The sequence below is a fragment of the Chenopodium quinoa genome, unplaced genomic scaffold, assembly GCF_001683475.1.
Source record: "Chenopodium quinoa cultivar QQ74 unplaced genomic scaffold, ASM168347v1, whole genome shotgun sequence".
Taxonomy (NCBI): Eukaryota; Viridiplantae; Streptophyta; class Magnoliopsida; order Caryophyllales; family Amaranthaceae; genus Chenopodium; species Chenopodium quinoa.
In genome coordinates this window covers 8,141,442-8,162,406 of record NW_018743252.1, presented here as the reverse complement: position 1 = coordinate 8,162,406, position 20,965 = coordinate 8,141,442, and the positions used below count along the sequence as shown (strand labels likewise).

At 37.5% G+C, this 20,965-nt stretch overlaps 1 protein-coding gene across 2 annotated transcripts; it reads left to right on the top strand.

The window, feature by feature from the left end:
- The first annotated feature begins 5,863 nt into the window (after nucleotides 1–5,863).
- Nucleotides 5,864–19,440, top strand: LOC110735163 (dolichyl-diphosphooligosaccharide--protein glycosyltransferase subunit 1B-like). Of its 2 annotated transcripts, XM_021915332.1 has the most exons (9): nucleotides 5,864–6,325; nucleotides 6,611–6,655; nucleotides 7,204–7,832; nucleotides 8,540–8,687; nucleotides 9,581–9,763; nucleotides 9,857–9,925; nucleotides 12,674–12,763; nucleotides 19,016–19,171; nucleotides 19,254–19,440. In XM_021915332.1, exons 1-8 carry the CDS (start codon nucleotides 6,200–6,202, stop codon nucleotides 19,148–19,150), a joined length of 1,425 nt encoding a protein of 474 aa, XP_021771024.1. In that variant the 5' UTR covers nucleotides 5,864–6,199; the 3' UTR covers nucleotides 19,151–19,171; nucleotides 19,254–19,440. The 2 variants fall into 2 exon arrangements, with proteins under 2 accessions (XP_021771024.1, XP_021771023.1); XM_021915331.1 differs by having other exon boundaries at nucleotides 19,016–19,440.
- Nucleotides 19,441–20,965: the final 1,525 nt, after the last annotated feature.

Here is a 20,965-nt window from a genome sequence, read left to right as displayed (position 1 = left end):
TACAGCAAATAAATCAGATAATTCTATCCTATTCTGACTCATCAATTTGGTGTAACGGCTCTCTATCCTGTATGTCCACTCTCGGCCTTTGACGACGGCTGTAGTGACGGACCGTGGTAAATGGGTTCGGGCGTACTGGCGGAGTCAGCTGGCTGGAAGATGGGTCATCAAAATGACGTAGGGGCGCGGAACTGCGAATGTCGTACTCCTCTGCGCCCGTGAATGACGAAGGATCACCCCCACAGCTACTCTGGCCAGCCTCGAACTGTGAGTGACTAGAGTGGCCGCCATGATCGTCCTGGGGGTGGACGAGATAGGCGTGACCATATCTCTGCAAGGTAGCCATGCCCATATCTCGCACCCGCTCGACCTGTGCTCTGGGCGACTCAGGTATGCCTGGAAGGATGTCCGACAGTGCGTCAACCATCGCCGTCATATCCAACGCCTGCAGTAATTAAGGATGAGTTAGTTGAATGATATACAAATTTAAAATTGATAAAAATAAGTTAATCAAATACACTTACATATCCCCTGATCACGTCAAAGGATGGATGGTAATGTGCGGATGGCGGTGTGTAGCTGGGGTTGATGAAACGCCGTATAATCCGCATGTACCACTCCATGTATGGATCGTATGGATCCATAACGCCGTGGATGGGGTCACCAGTGACGACGAACTCCAACCGTCGATGCCACAAGTCAATGTATTGGGCATGCTTCGTCCGCTAGTTCCTGTCGCTCTTTCCCCGACGGTCAATGCGGTGCAGCCGAGCACTAATGTCACACTGCTGGGGGACAGTCTGTCGTAGTCCAAACTGTCGCATGACTCGATCTGGTAGGTGACCCTCGACGACCTCAAAACAGATCAGGGGGACCCTAGAACGCCACTACGCCTGATGATCTAGCAGATGTGGAGGCATGGCAGCAACTAAATCAGCTTCATACGGGTCCCATGTCATCTGCGATAACACATAAAAAGTAACATAATAAACAGGTTAGTGCATATTAAATATGTTAAGAGTATACATAATAAATAACAATTTCATAAACAAATTAAAGATTTCACCTGATCCTCGGTCAGTCGATCAAGGGCGTCTCGGTAGTACGGCAGGCCCCTCGCCGCATGCGCATATGTCAGCTTGGGGACCGCCCACCTGCAAGCGTACGCCTCGTCAGCGGAAGGCCATGGTGGAGGAATGTACCGCTCATACTGCTGGTCCTGATCCTGCTGCCCCTGACGATGTATAGCAGGCCTACCTGGCCTGCCTACATGGATGTGCTCCCAAGACCAATACTGGACATCAAACACACAAAACTAGGTTAATTGTAAAGTAAGTAAGAACTTTCCGAATTAAATTGTTAACAGATAGGTAGGTTACTTGAAGCAAAAATAACGGTCCGCTCATCTCACGAGAACCCTGGCGGGATGCTCTACACAGATGACGATACAACATCGCCAGACAAGCACTACCCCAGCTGTAGCCACGAATATGCTCCCAGTCGTGGTCTACCAGCTGCAGGTAAATCATCTGTAAATGGCTGCCACTCTTGCCACCGAACAACACACCCGAGATGAGCAGAAAAAGGTACGCTCGAGCATGTCCCGCAATAGTGGCCTCATCAGCACCATCAGGCAACACACGAAAAGTGTCGCGTATCCATCCGGTCCTCAATCAGTCGCCCCTGATATCGTCCGGGCCAGGCTGAACCCCGAGAACCTGAGCTACATAACCGGGGGGATCGGCCAACGCAGATCCAGACACCGGACTCCCATGAATGGGAAGCCGTGTGAGTATCGCCACGTCTTGCAACGTCACGGTCGCCTCCCCAACAGGTAGATGGAGGGAGTGCGTCTCCTGCCTCCATCTCTCCACAAGCGCAGTAACAAGCGCTGGGTCGACCTCTCTGAACGCCATCCGATGTATACCCATGAAGCCATCGTACTCCACGAAAGGCAGAATGCGGGGATCGATAACCCAATCGCCAAGGAACGCGACAGTGTAGTGCATGCATGTCAGTATGCCCGCCGGATCAACCGACTGACTCCAAATGTCAACGCTACGATGTGTGTCCTGTAGTGTAAGGACAGAAGGGTCGGTGGGTCCGGGTGTCCTATCTCGGGTGTCCATGGTATCTGTTCATAAATAGTTATAATCCAACAATTAAAAAGTAAAAATTACATATAAGCGATAACAAAATACATAATTTCAAATCTCATACTTCAATCTAAAAATCCAACTGTTACAATCATTTGAAATGTAGAAATACAATCACCGTTCTATTCTACTACATCACTCTAGATAACAGAAAAAAAAAATTAGTGCCCGGTCGATCTAGAGGGACACGATCTCTTGTTGTGACCCTGCTGGTGACAGAGGCCGCATTTGCTCGCGGGGCGGTTGGTCTCATCCATTTCATTGCGTATGCGCCTTGACTTAGGGCGACCTTGTCCTCATACCATGCTGTTGTCGGGAATGAGTTTAGGCCCTCCATTCTCTCTCCATGTCGTCTCACAAGGGATAGGCCAGAATTGGGGAGCGTATGTGTTTGCGTAGGCCTCTGATTGCAGTACCCGGTCCACCCATGGCTGCTCTGATATCGAATACTTCGCACAAACTGCGGAAGATCCGTGGTTTATTGCATGTGCACGTTCTTAACTGAAAGTTAGCAGTATGTCTATGGCCTCCTTTTCTACCAATTCTATCTCCCCTCTTTGTTTCAACTTAATATATATGCAGTCGACGGTTATACGCTTCCACTTTGTGATATCTAGCCTTTGCAATGTTTTTCTCCATAATGGAAGTGACTTTGGGGGAGTATGCAAGTCCCTGTTCAGATCTAGCCTGAGATAATTCCCTTCTATCAGTGAAATACTTAATGACTCTGTGGAATGTTAATTCAACAAGGGACATGATAGGTAGAAATCGAGCACCCTTCAACACATTGTTTAATGTTTCTGAGAAGTTCGTAGTACATATCCCATATCTGCGACCAGCATCGTGAAACAAAGACCACATAGGCAAGGGCACTTGGACAATATACTGTATGGCCTTGGTACATGCCTGACCGATCAAACTCATATCAGCTACCAGTTTTCTTTCCTGCCTTTGGTACGCAGCAGCCTTGAACATATCTCTCATGTCGTTTCTTCGCACGTGAGTCTTCAAGTTAGAAGCCAAGTGCCGAACACAAAACCTGTGATAGGCTCGCGGCTCGGTGAATCCAACGTTAGGGTCATTCATTGCTGCAATGATCCCAGCATGTCGATCAGATATAACATAGAGGCCATCCCGTTGAGTGACATGAACCCGAATGCAGCCCAGAAACCAAGACTAGCTGGAAATGTTTTACCCTTCGACTAACGCAAATGCAAGCGGAAATACTTGGAAGTTTGCATCCACACTTGTAGCAACCAACAATGTTCCTTTAAATTTCCCGTACAAATGCGTCCCATCGATACAGATGACAGACATACAATGTTTAAAACCTTCAACACAAGGGCCGAAGTCCCAAAATACTCGTTCAAACACTTCCATGTTGCTGTAATAAACACCGTCTACCAGAGCTTTGTGTTTCCATACAACAACGGTTCCTGGGTTTGACTGTTTGAGTGCTTCCATGAAGTGCGGAAGTCGGCCATAAGAACTTTCCCAATCTCCAAATACTTCAGCTATGGCTTTCTCCCTAGCATACAATGCTCTTCGATAAGTAACGTCGAACTGAAAATGCTTGGATATGAGTTCCTGTATAAATTTAACTTTCAAGCATGGATCTTTCTGCACAAAAGACTTCACAAAATCGAAAATTATGGATGAATACAAGTGTGCATGATCTGTAGATAACACTTAAGTGACACAGGTGTCCCGGTGCGGGCCTTTGTATGTGACTATGGTAAAGCTGTCTGAGTGCTCACTTTTTTTGGTGCCTCGTAGCGACCAACCACAATTCTTCTTGCACCGCAGATGAAGGACCTTCTCATTCGAGGTCACTGTGGTGTAGAATTGGGTCCTTTGTATAGAATACTTCTTCACCATTTCCTGAAGCAGTTTCTTAGATTCAAAGAACATACCCTTCTCAAACTCCCCCCGATCACAAATGTTGTATGACTACCTGATTCGGCCCAATATTGATCAACCTCATAATTCTCATTTACTTGACTTAACCAAGGAATAGGAGTTCTAACCATGGCCTCCCCACCTTCCATGTCTGTAGAATCAACATCCATGTTATCCAGAATTGGTTCCTCCTCTTCGCTCTCAGCCTCATCATTTGTTTCCCGAAGCGCATCATACAGAGACAACTCGTTATTCACCATATGTTGTAGATTTTCAAGATGATTCACCAATGGTTGAGACGGTGATGTATGATCATCATGCTGCGTAGGTGAATAACTTTGGAGTTGCATGGGAGAAGATATAACTGTGTTCGATGTCGAAGGCCCAGATTGGCCAAACATTGTCGTAGATGTTCCACCATATACAGGTGAAGCTATATGTGAACTCAACGGCATTTGGAACCGATCGTCATGAAGCAGTCTGCTGAAGGACCCCATCCCATATTCAGTTGATGGAATGTCTTGTGAGGGCATTCGGAAGGACTCTGTGTAACCGGAAAAATAACTAGTTTGTTGATTTGGTCGAGTACTTTGTTGCGTACACGTAGACACTATTTCTACATATATCTCATGTGGATAACCCCTCATTAAAACAGCGCTCCTCAAAGCTTTCAAATGTCTATCGTTAGAACAAGGTAACACTTGAACCGCATTATTAGTCTCAAACCTCATTTGAATGTTAAGTTGTACATTCATTCGGTTTAAGCCAATAATGCTATGAACCTCGTTCATCAGATCGTTGAAAGTCATGTCTGGTCCAAGTGGCAATGGTTCCATATTTCCACCACTATACTGGACATTCGGTCCATCAGACACAAATTCACCCCCCTATCGGCATAACAAAGCTGCGTTTTGTGCAGCCATATTCTATACAACAACCAAAAACACATCTTAATTGCATGCAATCTCCACTAATTCGCACAATAACAACCAAGAAATTCACACTACAAACATAATTAACCATCATTGTTCCAATTCACATAACAAACAAAACAAAGTACACAACGAACATATTCACACTAACAACCAACGTATTCTACATAACATAATTTTCGTAATTAAACGACAATGTAGGCTATTTTATCAAATTAAAACAACAATTTCATCAACAATATCAACAATTTCATCAACATTTTCAACATTTTTACCAAACATTTCCACAATTTCATCATAAACTTTCTTACTAAACTAACATCAATTTAGGGCTTTTATACTAAACTATTATCAAATTACAACAAACTAACTTAGAATTATCAACATAATTATCAATTTACATCAAACTAACTTAGAATAATCAACAACATTATCAAATTAAAACAATGTACTATATAATTATCAAACTAACCTAGGTTTTAAAATTTTAAAAACGAAGAGAAGTACCAACAATGTCATTATATGAAGAGGAGAGTTTGAGAGAGAGTACCAACAAGGCGGCGACGGCGGCGGCAGCAGCACACTTTCCGGTGGCGGGGAGGCCTAGTACAACGACGGAATATCCGTTTTAGAGAGTTTGAGCAAGTTTGAGAGAGTTTGAAGTAGAGTGAATAATGTGATGTCGCGGTTTTCTGTGGCAATATACCAGCAAAAACCGCTGACTGAGGCAGCGTCTTTCCCTTGTCAATGAAACGCTGCCTCAGGCAGCGTTTTAGGACCTACCTAAAAACGCTGCCTCAGTCAGCGTTTCATTGTATTTCATGTTTTTTTAATTTGGCATTTTAAAATACGAAATTTAAAAAAAAATAAATAAAAAGGAATAAAACGCTGACCGAACCTCTGAAGCTCAATTTCGTAAATAGTTTTGCCACGCGTCTATTTTCGTAAATTGTTTTTCAATTAGGCTCAGTTTCATAAAAAATCTAGGAAATAGTAGGGAGAGGATGATACGAAATCTGTATAAAACTTCACTTAAAAAAGAAAAAAAAAATCTTTTCCAAACAAGACTGATTCCAAACATACCCGACCCAAAAAACCTGACCCAAAACATTCGATCGTTTCCTTCACTCTATTAACACTCCCTCTTTCCCCCAATTTCCAGGTCTTCTCAAAGTCCTCGCACTCTCGCAGCGTTCAAGCTAGAATCCATCAATGGCGATAGAACTCAAACTTCGCAATGCCTCAATTTTCTCTCTCCTCTTTTTTCTCTCTTTCATTCTTGGATCATCCTCAACGGCTACTCAACATGACCTGCGGATCACTTATGCTGAGCGCAGAGTATGAATTTACTTTAAATCGATATTTTTTTCCTCAAATTTTTTACGTATGTACTCAATTAAAATTTATTTATTTTCAGTGCAATTAATCAATCTGTGTAATTTTCTCGATTTCAATAAAAAATGGTTGTTGAATCTGGATGAAATTGATGGCTGATTAATTATTGCTATGTTTAAGAGCTTGGCATTGTGATTTTTATTTTACGATGAATTGTATTGTATCCTTAATTACGAGAAATTTGAGTTGCCATTTTTTTTTTTTTTTTTGTTTTGTTTTGTTTTGCAGATCGATTTGACTTCCCACATCATCAAGGTGTTCTTGACTCTACAGGTATATTTATTCCAATTTTAAACATTTATCTTCTGTTATATGAAACGTCAGTCGAATTCCGGTTAGAAATAGTGTGGGGTGAATATGATGTTAGCAGTGTTCATGTAGCGCGTTTTATTTGTTTCCGGTTAGCTTGGGGAATAGAGCTGTGCTAGGGGGTTATTGGACTGTAAATTTAGCAGTATTTGAACCTTGAAAAGATGAAATGCATCCGTTAGGATTAGATTATTATGGACATTCTGACAGGAAATGGAGCTATATCAATTTGATGTCAATTTTGTTTGAAATCTTATTCTCAGAGTTGAATTTTGCATGGTTTTGATTGTATTGATATTATGATGTGTGTAAGTATTATTCTGTTGCATCTTATAATGCTGAAAGGTTTATCTAGTTTGAGATGTATTTTTAAAAAGGATAGACATGTTTCACACAGAGATGTTCAAAAAAGACACGCACACACATATATTTGTTGTGTATATGCACACATATGCATATGCACATTTGATTATAGTTTGTGGTGCCGTATGTGATGTGCTAAAGTGCTTCAGGTTGAAAATAAAGGAACGTCTCCCAGTTCAGAAGTCATCTTTGCTTTTCCTCCAGCCCAAATTGATCATATTGCATTGTTAAAAGCAGCTGTACCGGTGGGAAAGAAAAAGAGAAAAACATACAAATCTCTTGATGTCAGTCCTAAGCTTCCTGATGGGCCGAATGAAACAAAATACTTTTCTGCCACTTTGCTTAGTCCTTTGAAGGCAGGTGAAACTGTAACGCTTGAGGTCCTGTACATATTAACACAGTCTCTTGAGCCATTCCCAATAGAAATTAGCCAATCGGAATCTCAGTTGGTTTACTACCGTGATAGTGCAATCATCCTGTCTCCATATCATATTGATCAACAGACGACTTTTATAAGGACTGCAAGTACTAGAGTGGAATCATTCACACATGTGGAGCCCACCAACCGTGCTGGTCTTGAGGTGAAATATGGTCCATATGCTGATCAGCCTCCGCACTCATTTTCACCCATTATTGTGCACTTTGAAAACAACAACCCATTTGTTGTTGTTGAGGAGCTTGTACGTGAAGTTGAGATCTCACATTGGGGAAGCATACAAGTTAGAGAACAATACACACTGGCTCATGCTGGTGCTCGGCTGAAAGGTGCATTTTCCAGGTATTGAATATTTGCGCTATTGAGGTTTGTAGATGAGTCAATTTTCCTCAGACCTTATAGCGATGCTTTTAGCTACTGTTTAAAATTAAAAATGATTAGAAGAACTAACCTTGGGAAGAATTTAATTTCTCTTAATACCTGGAATACTAGCGTAAGGATGGCTGAATATGACAAAAGATCCATCTTTAGCTGTAGATCAATGGCACAGTAATCTTTTGTATTGAACACCAAACTGTAATAGAGACATCAGACATGGCTAAACAGTTGGTTATGGTTGTATAGTTAGCAATGCATCTACAAGCACGCTTCTTAGCTAAATCTTGTATAATTGCTGTGCAAGCACCTCGTGATGCTTCACCATAAGTGACGCTTTGCGCTCTGCACACATGTGGTAATCTCTGGATTTCCTCATGATTTTAATAAAATAGAAACTTGTGAACCCTAGATTTCTTTGTTAGATGATGCAGACATGTGATAATATGTTTCCTCATGATAAAAATTGATGTAAAATTTGTAGTCGTATTCTAAGGACTTGCCTTATATTATTTTGATAGGCATTTGTGTCTCTCATGGTCCTGCCTAATGTATTGGCTCTAATGCTAGTGTTCAAAACTAATCTGTTAAATATTGCTCCAATGGTTTGATGGATTCCTAATTTGATGCTCGAATGCATATTAAGGCAATTTTTGTAAATATTTATGTGGCAGGGTGGACTATCAGTCTAAGCCTTCTGTGAGCGGTGTAGCTTCATTTAAACAGCTACTTGCAACACTACCTCCTCGGGTAAACTCGGTTTACTACAGAGATGAAATAGGAAATATCTCAACATCACGTTTGCGTTTGAACTTGAAGAAGGTAATACAATAAATATATGCTTAGCCTATTCAGTTGATCAATAAGGTTATGTGTGTGTAGTTCTTTATTTAAAACAGGATTTTTCCTCTAATGTGTGGCTAGGCATTCTGTAGGATATTGGGATTTATAAACATAACTAACATAAGTTACCCAATGCTTAAAGGGTTGTCAAAAGGAAGTTTAATCTTATTTAGGTTCAGAATAACTACAAGTTACCCAAACTATGATATTTAATTCATTAACAAAACCTTAAGAGTAAACTAGCAAGATCATTACAAAGTGGAAGCCATGACCAAACCCTCATGAACTATATATATAATTAAGCTAAGATATTGGTTAAAACCCAACAAAATGGAAAAATTGAAAACAATTCTGTCCAACAGCCCTTGAACTTCTGCAGAATGTTCATTGCCTTCTCTCTTCCCATCTTTATACATTTCATTATTGGTTGTTATTTATTTATTTATTTTTTTTTTTTTTTGTTGGACCATTCAATGGGTGATAGTAACATGGAGGTACTTATATGTTCGTAATTTATCTGGAGCATCCTCACCCTTTGGAGAGCAGGTGGAAAGTTAATTAGTTGTAGGAAGACACAAGGTGCAGGCATGGCCCTTGAAGGGGGATTTTTTTTTTTTTTTTTTTGTTTTTTTATAATATTTATTTCCTTTCAAAATTTAATCAAAGAATGATATTTTTTGGATGTGTTTTAATTGTATGTGCTTGACTAAATAATATTACTTCTGGAAAGTGATTTATTATTCTGTTTAAGTAATACAGTTCCTGTACATAGTTAGCATGCTGTATGCTCTACGTATCAGGAAACATTCAATTTGACAACATCATTTTGTAAATAATACAACTTTCTAAAGGGTATGCTTGTATTCATGCAGTCAGAACTGGAAATAGAGCCTCGCTATCCTTTATTTGGTGGTTGGAGAGCTACTTTTGTTATTGGATATAGATTACCTTTGGAAGATTTCCTTTATGAGTCAAATGATGGCAAGCAGCGTTATTTAAATTTCACTTTTGGATGCCCTATGGCAGAGACTGTCGTGAATAAGCTAACAATTAAGGTATATTGAACTTTTAATTGACCAAATCTTGTGGTTTGCTTCTATCCAATCTTCCAGCTGAATTTCTCTTATCACCTTCTTTCTCAATTTTAGGTAGCTCTGCCAGAGGGCTCTAAAAATTCTACAGTTTCGGCGCCTTTTACAGTGGAACAACATTTGGAGGTAGATCAACACTTTCACAAATTTTCCTTTCTTTTTTGTTCTTTGTGGTTTAATTGAAATTCAATCTGACTGTGACACTTAACCATTTTTTTTTTCATGCATACACTATATACATTATCATAGGCACATCTTCCTTTCATTGTCTATATAGTTATGCATTTTTAATTATACCTAAAACTTGCTATATCTTTTGTCTTTATCATTTATCAACTTCATGGATTATCAATTAGCTGTTGAACAATACTTCAACTTAGACAAACGTGATACATTTTTGATATATGTAGTTTCTGGAATAATAGGCCATGGTTTATAATTTCATATACATAACATAACAATGATCCTTGTCATTATTGCAATGATGATAGAAAATCACATCTTATTATGTTGAGATTGCATTGCTGTAGAGTGTTGGAAAGAAATAGAGAGAACCTCGACTTATTTATAAGAAATGGCAGGGTTTTAACAATCCTATAGTTATCAATGTATGATTCAATATTTCATTTGTGAATTTCATGAAGAAATGACTTTAGTATTAAAATTTAATGGTTCGTATGTTGATCCAATGCCTATAAGGCTATAATGAATGTGGCAGTGTCAAATACTTCCTCTGTTTTTTACTCTTTTTACTTAGTGTAACATTTGGACTTTTACACTATTCACTAGGGCCGAGAATAATCCAGTATTCGGTCAAAAACACCGTACCTGGAACTGGTTAGAATTGGGTCCGAAAGATTGGAATTGGTTTTGGAACCGGTTCTAACGGGGTCCAATAAATTTGGAACCGGTTCCAAAACCGGGTACTCGGTTTTTTTTTTTTTTTTTTTTTTCCTTTTTTTACAGAAATTTTTTGACAGAAATTTTTTTAACCGAATTTCTAAAATAGAATTGACTAAAATTCATTTAAATAGAAAAATAAAATAATAAAGTAGTGACATTCAAATATTATATACTACAAAGGGGTATTATTTGTAAGATGTAAAATATTCCTTTATTGCACATAATAATATATGGAGGTACATTAATTATACAAAATATACCCTCCGTCTCATAATACAAAGTTGTTTTCCTTTTAGGGTATATTAAACTACAATGCCTATTTCTGTTTAAAGGTTGTACTTTTTGACTTTATTACCCTCTTTTTGATGAGTTGTCATCTTTTTTCCATTTCTTTTTTTTTTGTACTTTTAATATTAATTGCCAACACTTTCTATACCTATCTCTTTAATTATTGCCAACTACGTTTCTTTCTCTCTATCTCTCTCTAACCCCACATGCACATATGTACTTCTAATCATTAGTTTTAAGCTTTGTATTGTGAGACGGAGGGATTATTACATTAACATTAACATATCAAAATTTTGTAAGGAATTACAATTTGTTGGTCCAATAATACTCCCTCCGTTTTAATTTGATAGTCCTATTTTGACTTTTTTTTTTTTTTTTTTATCTTCAAACTATTAAAACTTTGACCAAAAATTCATATATATATATATATATATATATATATATTTGTGATATATTGTTAGATTCGTCTTGATGTGTAGTTTTATAATATCAAATTTTTTTATGGTCAAAGGAACATATAAAAGACCGTGCAAAGTCAAAATGAGACTATCAAATTGAAACAGAGGGAATAGTTATTTTCTTAGTTGATGTACAGGATTCCTTGTGTAATAACTAGAGCCTAATTACTACACTTAGTAAAAACAAATGTTACTCCATCCTTTTTTTGCTCTACTCACTTTCTATTTTGGGCCTTTTTTTATCGTTTTACTCACTTTGCTTTATTTTATTTATGGCATACCCTTTTTATCATCTTACCCCTTTAACTGCATCATAATTACAGCTTTCATCTCTCTCTTTCACTTTATTCATTTTTTTGTTAAACAAACCCACCTTTTTTACACTCTCTCTTTCTTTATCTTATACCCACTCACATCAGTGAGTAAAACATAAAAGATTGGAGGTAGTATTTATCATAAAGCGAACTATTAACATATATAGAATCATTTTAACTGAAAATTACTATGTTTATATCAATCCTAACAATCACATATATCCATATGATTGAATAAAGTTGTTTTTGCAAATGGGCTTATAACAGTAATAGTTAACATTATATTGTATATTAATGCCTAATTTTTATTCTCTCCCTCAATTATGTTGCACAAAGTATTTTGTTACATTAACCGTCTTTATGATTAATATTTATGAGATATTTCTAGTGTAAAAAAAAATCAATTATAGTTGGTATTTATATAAATTTTTCTAGTTGTAATTCTGCTGTTCAATGATAACAAAAATGGAGAACCTGAAGAGATAAAGTTGTGAAGGGGAGTGGAAGACATTGAAAGAAACTTTGTTTTAGTATACATTTAAGTAGTCATCCTATGACCACTTTACAGTTATGTAATTAGGCGCTAAAGCCCATCTAAAATTGGTCTGGGCTAGGCATTTTTAACGAGGCATACTAATGTGCATCTAGGAGCACTTTAATAAGGTATGCACTTCATGTTGTGCTTTGGGCCTCTATGCTCCCTATGCCTTGAGGCTATTCAACCGTTCAACAGGCTGTCAAAGCTGTGACGTGAATGTAATTGGATCTTTGGTACTTGGGGGGGACGGATAGGAAATGAGAGGACACAGTGGGGGAGGAAAACTTGATCTATGTTTATTTTGTGGAGACATTTTTACTTAACAGGCTCATTTCATGATTCCTGATTCTTCTGATGTTTGCACACTTTGCAGACCACTTATTCATATCTGGATGTACTTGGAAGAACTGTTGTGGTTTTGGAAAAGAAGAACGTGGTGCCAGAGCACAACTCACCCTTTCAGGTGACAACTTTCTTCTTTTCTTTTTTATTATTTAATATTATTATTTTTTCTGTGGTATTTTTAAAAAACAAAATTTTTAATGATTATTTTGACGTAAAATGCAATGAATTATACTTTGTATTAAGAATCCTAGTGGTAACAAATTTTGGCATTAAACATTTAATGTTATATTGTGTAACTTGTGTCTGCATTCGTATTATTTTCGGCTGTTAGTTACTTTGAAAGTTACAAGTTATGTAAATGTGTAAACAGTATATGAAATATTGTGCCTTCTCTAAGCTCTTTGTAATTTTTCTAATTTAAAACTACTTGTCTTTATCAAGAATGTATCAATTAATTCTTTGTACAACCAATGTTCCTGAAGGTTCAACTTTGCCATTATAGACTTTTGTTCCTAGGAAAGTTTAAATAGAGTGGGAATTAGAAAAAGGTATACTTTGTAATGTAAGTAAAAGGTGGGTGGTTCCAAGAGAGAGTAGAATTATAGAAAGGTGTAAATATTGTGGGGAAAGGAGGATAAAGTATTTCTATCTATGTAGAGAATAAAGTTTGAATAGAGTATGTAAGAAAAAAGTATCAACAACAATAACAACAATAAAGTCTTAGTCCAAAATGATTTGGGGTCAGCTAACGTGAATCGTCATTAGGAACCGTCCGATATAAAAAAAAAGGACATAGCATGATAATCATGGAAAGGTATACTACGTATAAAAGCAAGTAAAAAGATGGGTGGTTGTAAAAAAGAGTGAGTGGAACTATGGAAAGGTGTTAATCTTTTGGTGTAAGGAGGATAAAGTACTTCTAATCTATATAGAGAATCAAGTTTGAATAGAGTGAGTGGGTGTAAGAAAAAGGTATACTTCGTATAAAGTGAGTAAAAAGGTGTGGTTATAAGAAAAGAGTGAATGGAATTCTAGAAAGGTGTAAATATGGTGAAGGAGGATTAAGTATTTCTATCTATATAGAGAATAAAGTAACATTTAGTTAAAAAGATGGGTGAATGTAAAAAAGAATGAGTGGAAATGTGTAAATCTTGTGGGGGTAAGGGGAAAAAGTGTTCCTATATATAGAGTAAAGTATAAGTGAGTTGAATTTTTTAGAAACACCCCAAAACAGATAGTGAGTCAAACTTTCGAAAACGGAGGAAGTGTGCTTTGTCGTCTTTTGGGTATAAGATTTTTTTTTCTACATCAAGTGATCACGACCACCAATAGTGTCCATTAGGTTATACTATCAAAGAAATGCTCTAAAAGCATGCTTATGTTAGATTTTGTCAACCTCGATGGTCATATGGGTTTTAAGGATGCTGTCAAAACTTAGTAGTGTAATGGTGTTTTAATAATGGAGGGCATAACAAGTGGCCAGAATAATTATGACTTGAATATATGATAGCGTCCCACCAAAACTAGACCCTGGTGAATCCTGGTTTGGATCATTTTTAGGTTGGTTAAATTAAATTTTTATTATCACTTGAACATGAGCCAGATGAGCCACAATGATTGAGAGTAGTACTAGGATGGGTTTTCTTGGGAAGTCCTCGTGTTGGCTCATGTAGCCGACCCTAGTTATGGGATTAAGGCGTTCTAGCAAGCAAGCAAAGCATTATCACTTGAACATGATAAGAATGTTAAGCTTTGGGTCAACATAGCAAGTTAAGGGCTCTTGTTTTCGGCATGAGACCATGAGCAATACAATCCATTAATGAAGATGAATGTATGATACTCTAGTAATGATAATACTCCCTCCGCTTTTTTAAGTGCCCCATTTGGACTTTTGGCACCATTTACTTTACTCACTTTAACCAATGTTTGTAAATTATACATAATATTTAATATAGTCTTGTGGGTACTTGTTGGAATCGTCTCAATGAATAGATTATCTATATTCAATTGTTGTAATTTATACTTATTGATAATTATTGATATTATTGGTCAAAGTTTTGCGTTAGGTTGTGTGCCGAGCTCTAATGGGGCATTAAAAAAAATGGAGGGGTAGTTCATAATTCCCAAAAGTTTAAAATTTTTAAAATCCGAGTTAATAACAATGGAAACTGTCTAAAGCTAACATAGTAATCCTTCTCGTCTCAAAATTGCAATACCAAACAATATGGAACAAAAGCACAATTCAAATGTCTTATACTTCCGCTGTTAATAGTTGACGTGTTCAATTTAGGCACACATAATAAGGAGAGGAGAGAGAATGATGAAGCAAGTGGGGTAGACTAGTAAATGCAAAGTGTTAAACTTATCCAAAAAGGAAACGTGTTCACTACAAATAAACTTTCTAAAAAGGAATACGTGTCAACTTAAAAAAAAAACGGAAGTAGTATATACAAAATACCTCCAAACATAGACCACTATATATAATTCATGTGTAAGCATATATTGGCATTTTACAATAATAATATGGGGGTGGTGTGGGACTTAGTATGATAGGAGTGTGCATTGATCAACAATGGCTAGAGATTAGTGTATTGACAAGGGTGTGAGGGAGTAGCACATTGGTGGGTCAGATTGGATCGAATTGGTTTTTCTTTGCGGGTCTGGTCATTTTAAAGTAGCACATTGGTCTGGTCATTTTATTTGTATGCAAATTAGGGGGTATTAATGTCATTTTAGTTATTTAATTGAGGGTATTTTTGTATTTTCATCACTTTCTTCCTCCATTCTCCATTCCCACCCACCTTTTTCCTCCAAGCCAGTAAACCTGCACACCAACGATACCACCACCTGTGGCAGTTCAAAATGCCGCCGCGATGGCTAGGCTTCCCCTAAGGGGTTGCTATGGCCCTAATTTACACCGTTTGCTACTAGGGTGTCTTATTGTTACTGCGGCGTTGGGTCGTTGTTGAGAAATGAGGAAGAAGGGACGAAGAAGAGGGTCGCGAAGAGGAACATGGGGATGTGATGGTGATGGATGTGAAGATGGTGGTGGTTGTGATGGGCTGTGATGGTGATGGCGGCTGAGACGAAGATGGTGGTGGTGGTTGTAATGGTGATGGACGCGAAGATAGAGATGATGGTTCGTGGTTGATCGGTGATGGATAGTGATGGTATTGGTAGTGGCTGTAATGGTGGAAATCATTGTAGATCTATCCTTTCTTTCTTTATATATATATATATATATATATATATATATATATATATATATATATATATATATTTATTTTTTTTTCTTTTTTTGTTTTTACGGATTTTTCACCATATACCACTGAGTTAAAGCTTAATTCACCATATACCACAAAAAACATTCTAATACACCATGTACCACTGAGTTTAAACATAAATGTCACAACATGCCCTTTCCGTTAACTCAGTTAGTCATTAACGTTAATTGTGCCACGTGGCAGCTTGTAATTGGTTCTTATTAATATTATTTATTTAATTAATTAACTTTGGAGAAATTATTTAAAAAGTTAAACAAAAATGAAACACCACCATTACAAGCCATTGCCACCTCTGCCGGCGACCTGCCTCTTCCCGACCGGCCGACGACCATCCCCCTCTCCCGCCGAGGACAACCCCGATCCCAATCACCACCTTAGTCGAAAGCCCAACCATTACCTTAGCCGAATTCCCCAGCCATCACTTTCGCCGAATTCAACCCCTCCCCACCTTTTCACCTTAGCCAAAAACCCAGCCACCACCCTGAAACCCCTGCGCTGGAAGCCCAAACCCTCTCCCACACGTCGCTGCCGCCCAACTAGCCGAAAACCACCACGACGAAACCCAAAAACATCAAAATCGAAACCCTAGATTTTGGTTTTAGGATTTCGGCGTACGTGGTGGTTCCGTGGGGTGGAGATGGCACCAGGACAGGGCAAATTCGTTCGCCGACGCAGGGGAGGGGGGTTTGGGCGCCGACCGGTGGTTAGGAGAGGGTTTTTCGAGGGAGATAGGGGGTTTTTCGAGGGAGATGCGGGCACGGAGGTTAGGGGAGGGTTTTTTGAGGGGGATGCGACCACGGTGCCGGCGGGGGGTTTTGGTCGGATTCCGCGCCGACGCGGGGTTTCTGGTCGGATTTCGTGCCGGCGGGGGTGTCGGGATAGGGTGGTGGTTGGGTGGGGGGACGTTGGTGGTGGCTGGGATTTATTTATTTATTTTTTTTAATTTTTTGATAATTAATTAAATAATATTTAAAATTAAATAATTTAAAAGGGAACCAATTATATGTTGTCACGTGGCATTATTAGCCTTAATGACTAACGGTGTTAACGTCCGTTAGTCATTAATGGCATGTTGTGACATTTATGTTAAACTCAGTGGTACATGGTGTATTAGAAAGTTTTTGGTGGTATATGGTGAATTAAGCTTTAACTCAGTGGTATATGGTGAAAAATCCGTTTTTTTAATGTTCAATATTGCAAAAATGCCACCTGATATACATCAAATGTATATCAGGCTGATATTAACCGGGGCCTCCCCCAGTATTGTGTAAATACTTAAATTCCACCAGATGGGTTTTAGGGTGGATTAAAATTTTTATCTCCAACCTCTGGTATCAACACCTTGATGTGTATTGAAAATGCATGGACTGTGATTTATAGAACCTCCCCTTTGATGAAATTATCTAAGCATTTTATATCATTATTGTAAATAAGTTCAACAAATTGCCAATATGAACCAGCTTTATGCTAAATAAAGCAAGAAAATAAGAAATTGTTCATGCTATCTGGAACTAGCTGAAAGTTTGAGCCCTTGTTGTTGAAGCACAAGCAAACAATCAGCATGCAAGCAAATCCAAATGAAGAACCACAATTACCGCTCAGCCACTATCACATCTAATGACTAAAATGCAACCAAAACCCACACATGAGCTAACTCTACACATCACAACTGAAAGCTGTTAATGGATTAAATTTTCAAGTGAAAATCAGGAAGAGAGAAACAGAAGCCAACTAAAAGCCATTGATGGAAAGATATGCAAACAAAACCTCATTTTGCTGACCTTCATAGTCTCCAACCCCATCAATTTCTTTTGATTTTGTCACCATTCTAGGATTTTATAAATGTGAAAACAGTTTTACGGTTTTATTTATGCTTCTTTATTTATTGTGCCTCAAAAATCGTAATCTCCTATGTATCTCTTAGGGTTAATGGTAACAGGGTCATTGATCTCTATGTTACTGTCAGATACCGCACCCTTTGTCCGTTGATTATAAATCTCAGCCTTGCAGTTTTTAGACCTTTATGTCATCTGTTTTCAGACCTTTATGTCATCTGCTGTCTTCTCATCCAACTTTGATTTTGCAATACTGTCGTGGAGCAGTTTCTCCCCGTAAGCTATTTCTAGTTGTATCTGATTTTCATCTTCCTCGTCAACTATAGCTGCCAAAATCCTTCACTAACTTCTCTGTCACTATATTCATAATGATCATTGAAAAAACACCCTTCGGCTTCTGGGTATTGCTAGAAGTTCAGCATCTAGATATTGGTCACAATAGAAATGCTTGCATATTTTCAGTTCTTGTTCTGATTAGTTAGTAGGTTACAAACAGGCAATGTGGGTTGGTATGTGTGTGCAGAACGGCAGAGCCTAGGTGCTGCGAAGGATAAAGATATCATAAAAGTTTATTTAATTTTATTTATTTTATTTATTTCATAGCGCACCTCATATGCTTATGGTCTTCTGGATGTTAGAAATTTAACTCCCATGTAATAGACTAACCTAGGGGGGGGGGGGGTAGTATGGGTATTTTCGTAATTTAGTTTGCTAGGTTGATTGTCCTTGGTATAAATAGGTAGAGAGGAGTAGAAGAAAGCTAGGCAGAAATTTGGTGTGAACCTTTTGGAGAGTTATGGCCTAAAGCCATTATTGGAGAGTTGTGAGCTAAACTCACTATCGAAGATTGATAGCCTTAAGCTATTAACCTATCCTTGTAACCCTTCCACCATTATCAATCAATCTTAAAGCTTTCTTCTTTATTAATTTGCTAGTTAACAATCAGATATCCTTGCTGTTACATTGACTTTGCTGGGGACCGAACTCAGTCCATTACATCCCAGCTATATGATACAGCATAAATGCATGTATAGTGCCTTTTGTTTCTTACACTTGCATACATATATCAAGGTTTTGTCATCACTGTTTGACTGCCTATGACATTGCATGCAGTCATAGGCCTTATAGCTTGGGGCTGTAATCTACACAGTTTTGTATTACAAAGAGGCTTCTAGCTCCTTCTAGTTGTAAAGCTGTAATATTGGTATTCAATGTGCTGTAAAGCTTTCTGATCATCCATTTTCCATGCAGGTTTATTACGATTTCAACCCCGCCTTCATGCTTGTTGAGCCACTGATCTTGGTATCCATCTTTACATTATTTTTCTTGGCTTGCATAGCCTATCTTCATGGCGATATTTCCATCCACAAGCAGAAAACATCTTGAAACTTTAGTGGCTATGTAAGGGTAATATATTGCTATTTTTTTGTCTGATCTCTAGAACTTGACAGCACATCTCAGTGTTTGATGAGCTGATAGTTTGCAACAGCTTCTGTGTTTTGCATAGATACTAGATTGGGAGATTTAGGAAGCCTGGAGAAAGAATAGCAAAATATCAGCATGATGAAATCATCTGCTCTTGTATGTTGTGTTTTCAGCTGCAAGCAAGGTGATGTCCTGCATCCGAGAGAAGCATCAGAATACATTAGCATTAAAAAAAAAAAAAAAAAAAAAAAGTTATAGTATACTGTATTTTAGCTGAATCGGTAGGTGCAAGTTATATGCAACTTTTTTCCATGCTAATATAGTATACTGTATTATTAGCTATAAGATTATGAGAAAAATGCCATAATCCTAACATTCAATGTAAGGATATATATATAATACAAAATGCTTAATTTAGAATTACAAATTAATTAGACATAAATAATATGCCACACAAAGAGTTCCAAATTTAATCCTTGGAACTCTTCTTTCTCATCCTGAGCATGTGTCTTACTGATTCGAACCTGCCCTTCGGAAGGGCTTTTATAAAAGTATCGGCAACTTGGTCGTCCCCCTTACACTAGTTTAACTTGAAATCACTATCACTTTCAGCTTCTCGTATGAAATGATATTTCACCTTGATATGTTTATTTTTTGGTGAAAGACTGGATTCTTTCAATTGCAATTGCAGACTTGTTATCACATAAGTAGCACTGTTAAAAACCGAACCGAATTGGTTCAAACCGATCCGAATGAGAACCGAACCGATTAAAAACTGAATGTTTGAAACCGAAAACCGACCCGAACTGCATTTTAGTAAACCCGAAACCGAACCGATCCGAGTAACGTTAAACTGTTTAAGAACCGAACCAAATCTAAACCGAACTGAAAATGAACCGAACCGTTCCTAACCCGAAACCGTTTGAACTGGCATAAAAACCATTTACACCGAAGCGTTAACAAACCGAACCCGTTTGCGCCAAACCGACCGAACTGATTATAAACCGAACCGTTTATAAACCGAACCATTTATGAACCGAATCGCTTATAAATTGAACCGTTTACAAACCACTAACTATAAAGAAAAGATTAAAACCAAGTTAAAAGGTATTTTAAATAAAATCTAATTATGCACATATGTGTTTTATTTTTTCTTTTATTTGAAACATAATTATTATGCGCACATGTTTATTAATTAATTAGATCATGCATTCAATTAGCCAAAGTGAAAGCAAGTATTAAACACACCTCAATGAGCACATCCAAATTGACTAGTAGATTAGTACATAAATACAAATTACTTAATTTAATATGACTACATGAGTGATTGACTAATATGACTATATGAGCAATTGTTAATTTAGCATAGTTGTATAACAGATTAACAGTGTACTAGACTATCCTACTCGGTAATATACTAATAGCATTTCAGTATTTGATCTATTAGACTCAAGTTAAAAGTTACTCTTTCTTATTAACTTGTTAGTCTAATTAAGTAATTACTAATTACTAATTAGCGACTTAAGCCTTAGGGGTAAACCATTAAAGGATATACAAAAGTATAATAATCTTATGATTCTCATCCCTTTATACTAATAAATATTTAACTATGAGAATATGAGATGGTTAGATGTTATGTATATGTATAATTGATTGAAAGAATCAATATTACCATCTTATTCATTAATGTTTTCTTTCATTAAACAAATCAAACTAATTTGTAATATCTTCATATAAAACTTTATGCAAATATATAATGATAAACGAGTCTTAATT

Excerpts from the sequence above, each read along its gene's own strand:
- LOC110735163 (XM_021915332.1), top strand. The coding sequence starts at position 6,200 with ATGGCGATAGAACTCAAACTTCGCAATGCCTCAATTTTCTCTCTCCTC. Across the intron at positions 6,656-7,203 it reads AGGTGTTCTTGACTCTACAG|GTTGAAAATAAAGGAACGTC; the intron begins GTATATTTATTC and ends AAAGTGCTTCAG. Across the intron at positions 7,833-8,539 it reads CTGAAAGGTGCATTTTCCAG|GGTGGACTATCAGTCTAAGC; the intron begins GTATTGAATATT and ends TTTATGTGGCAG.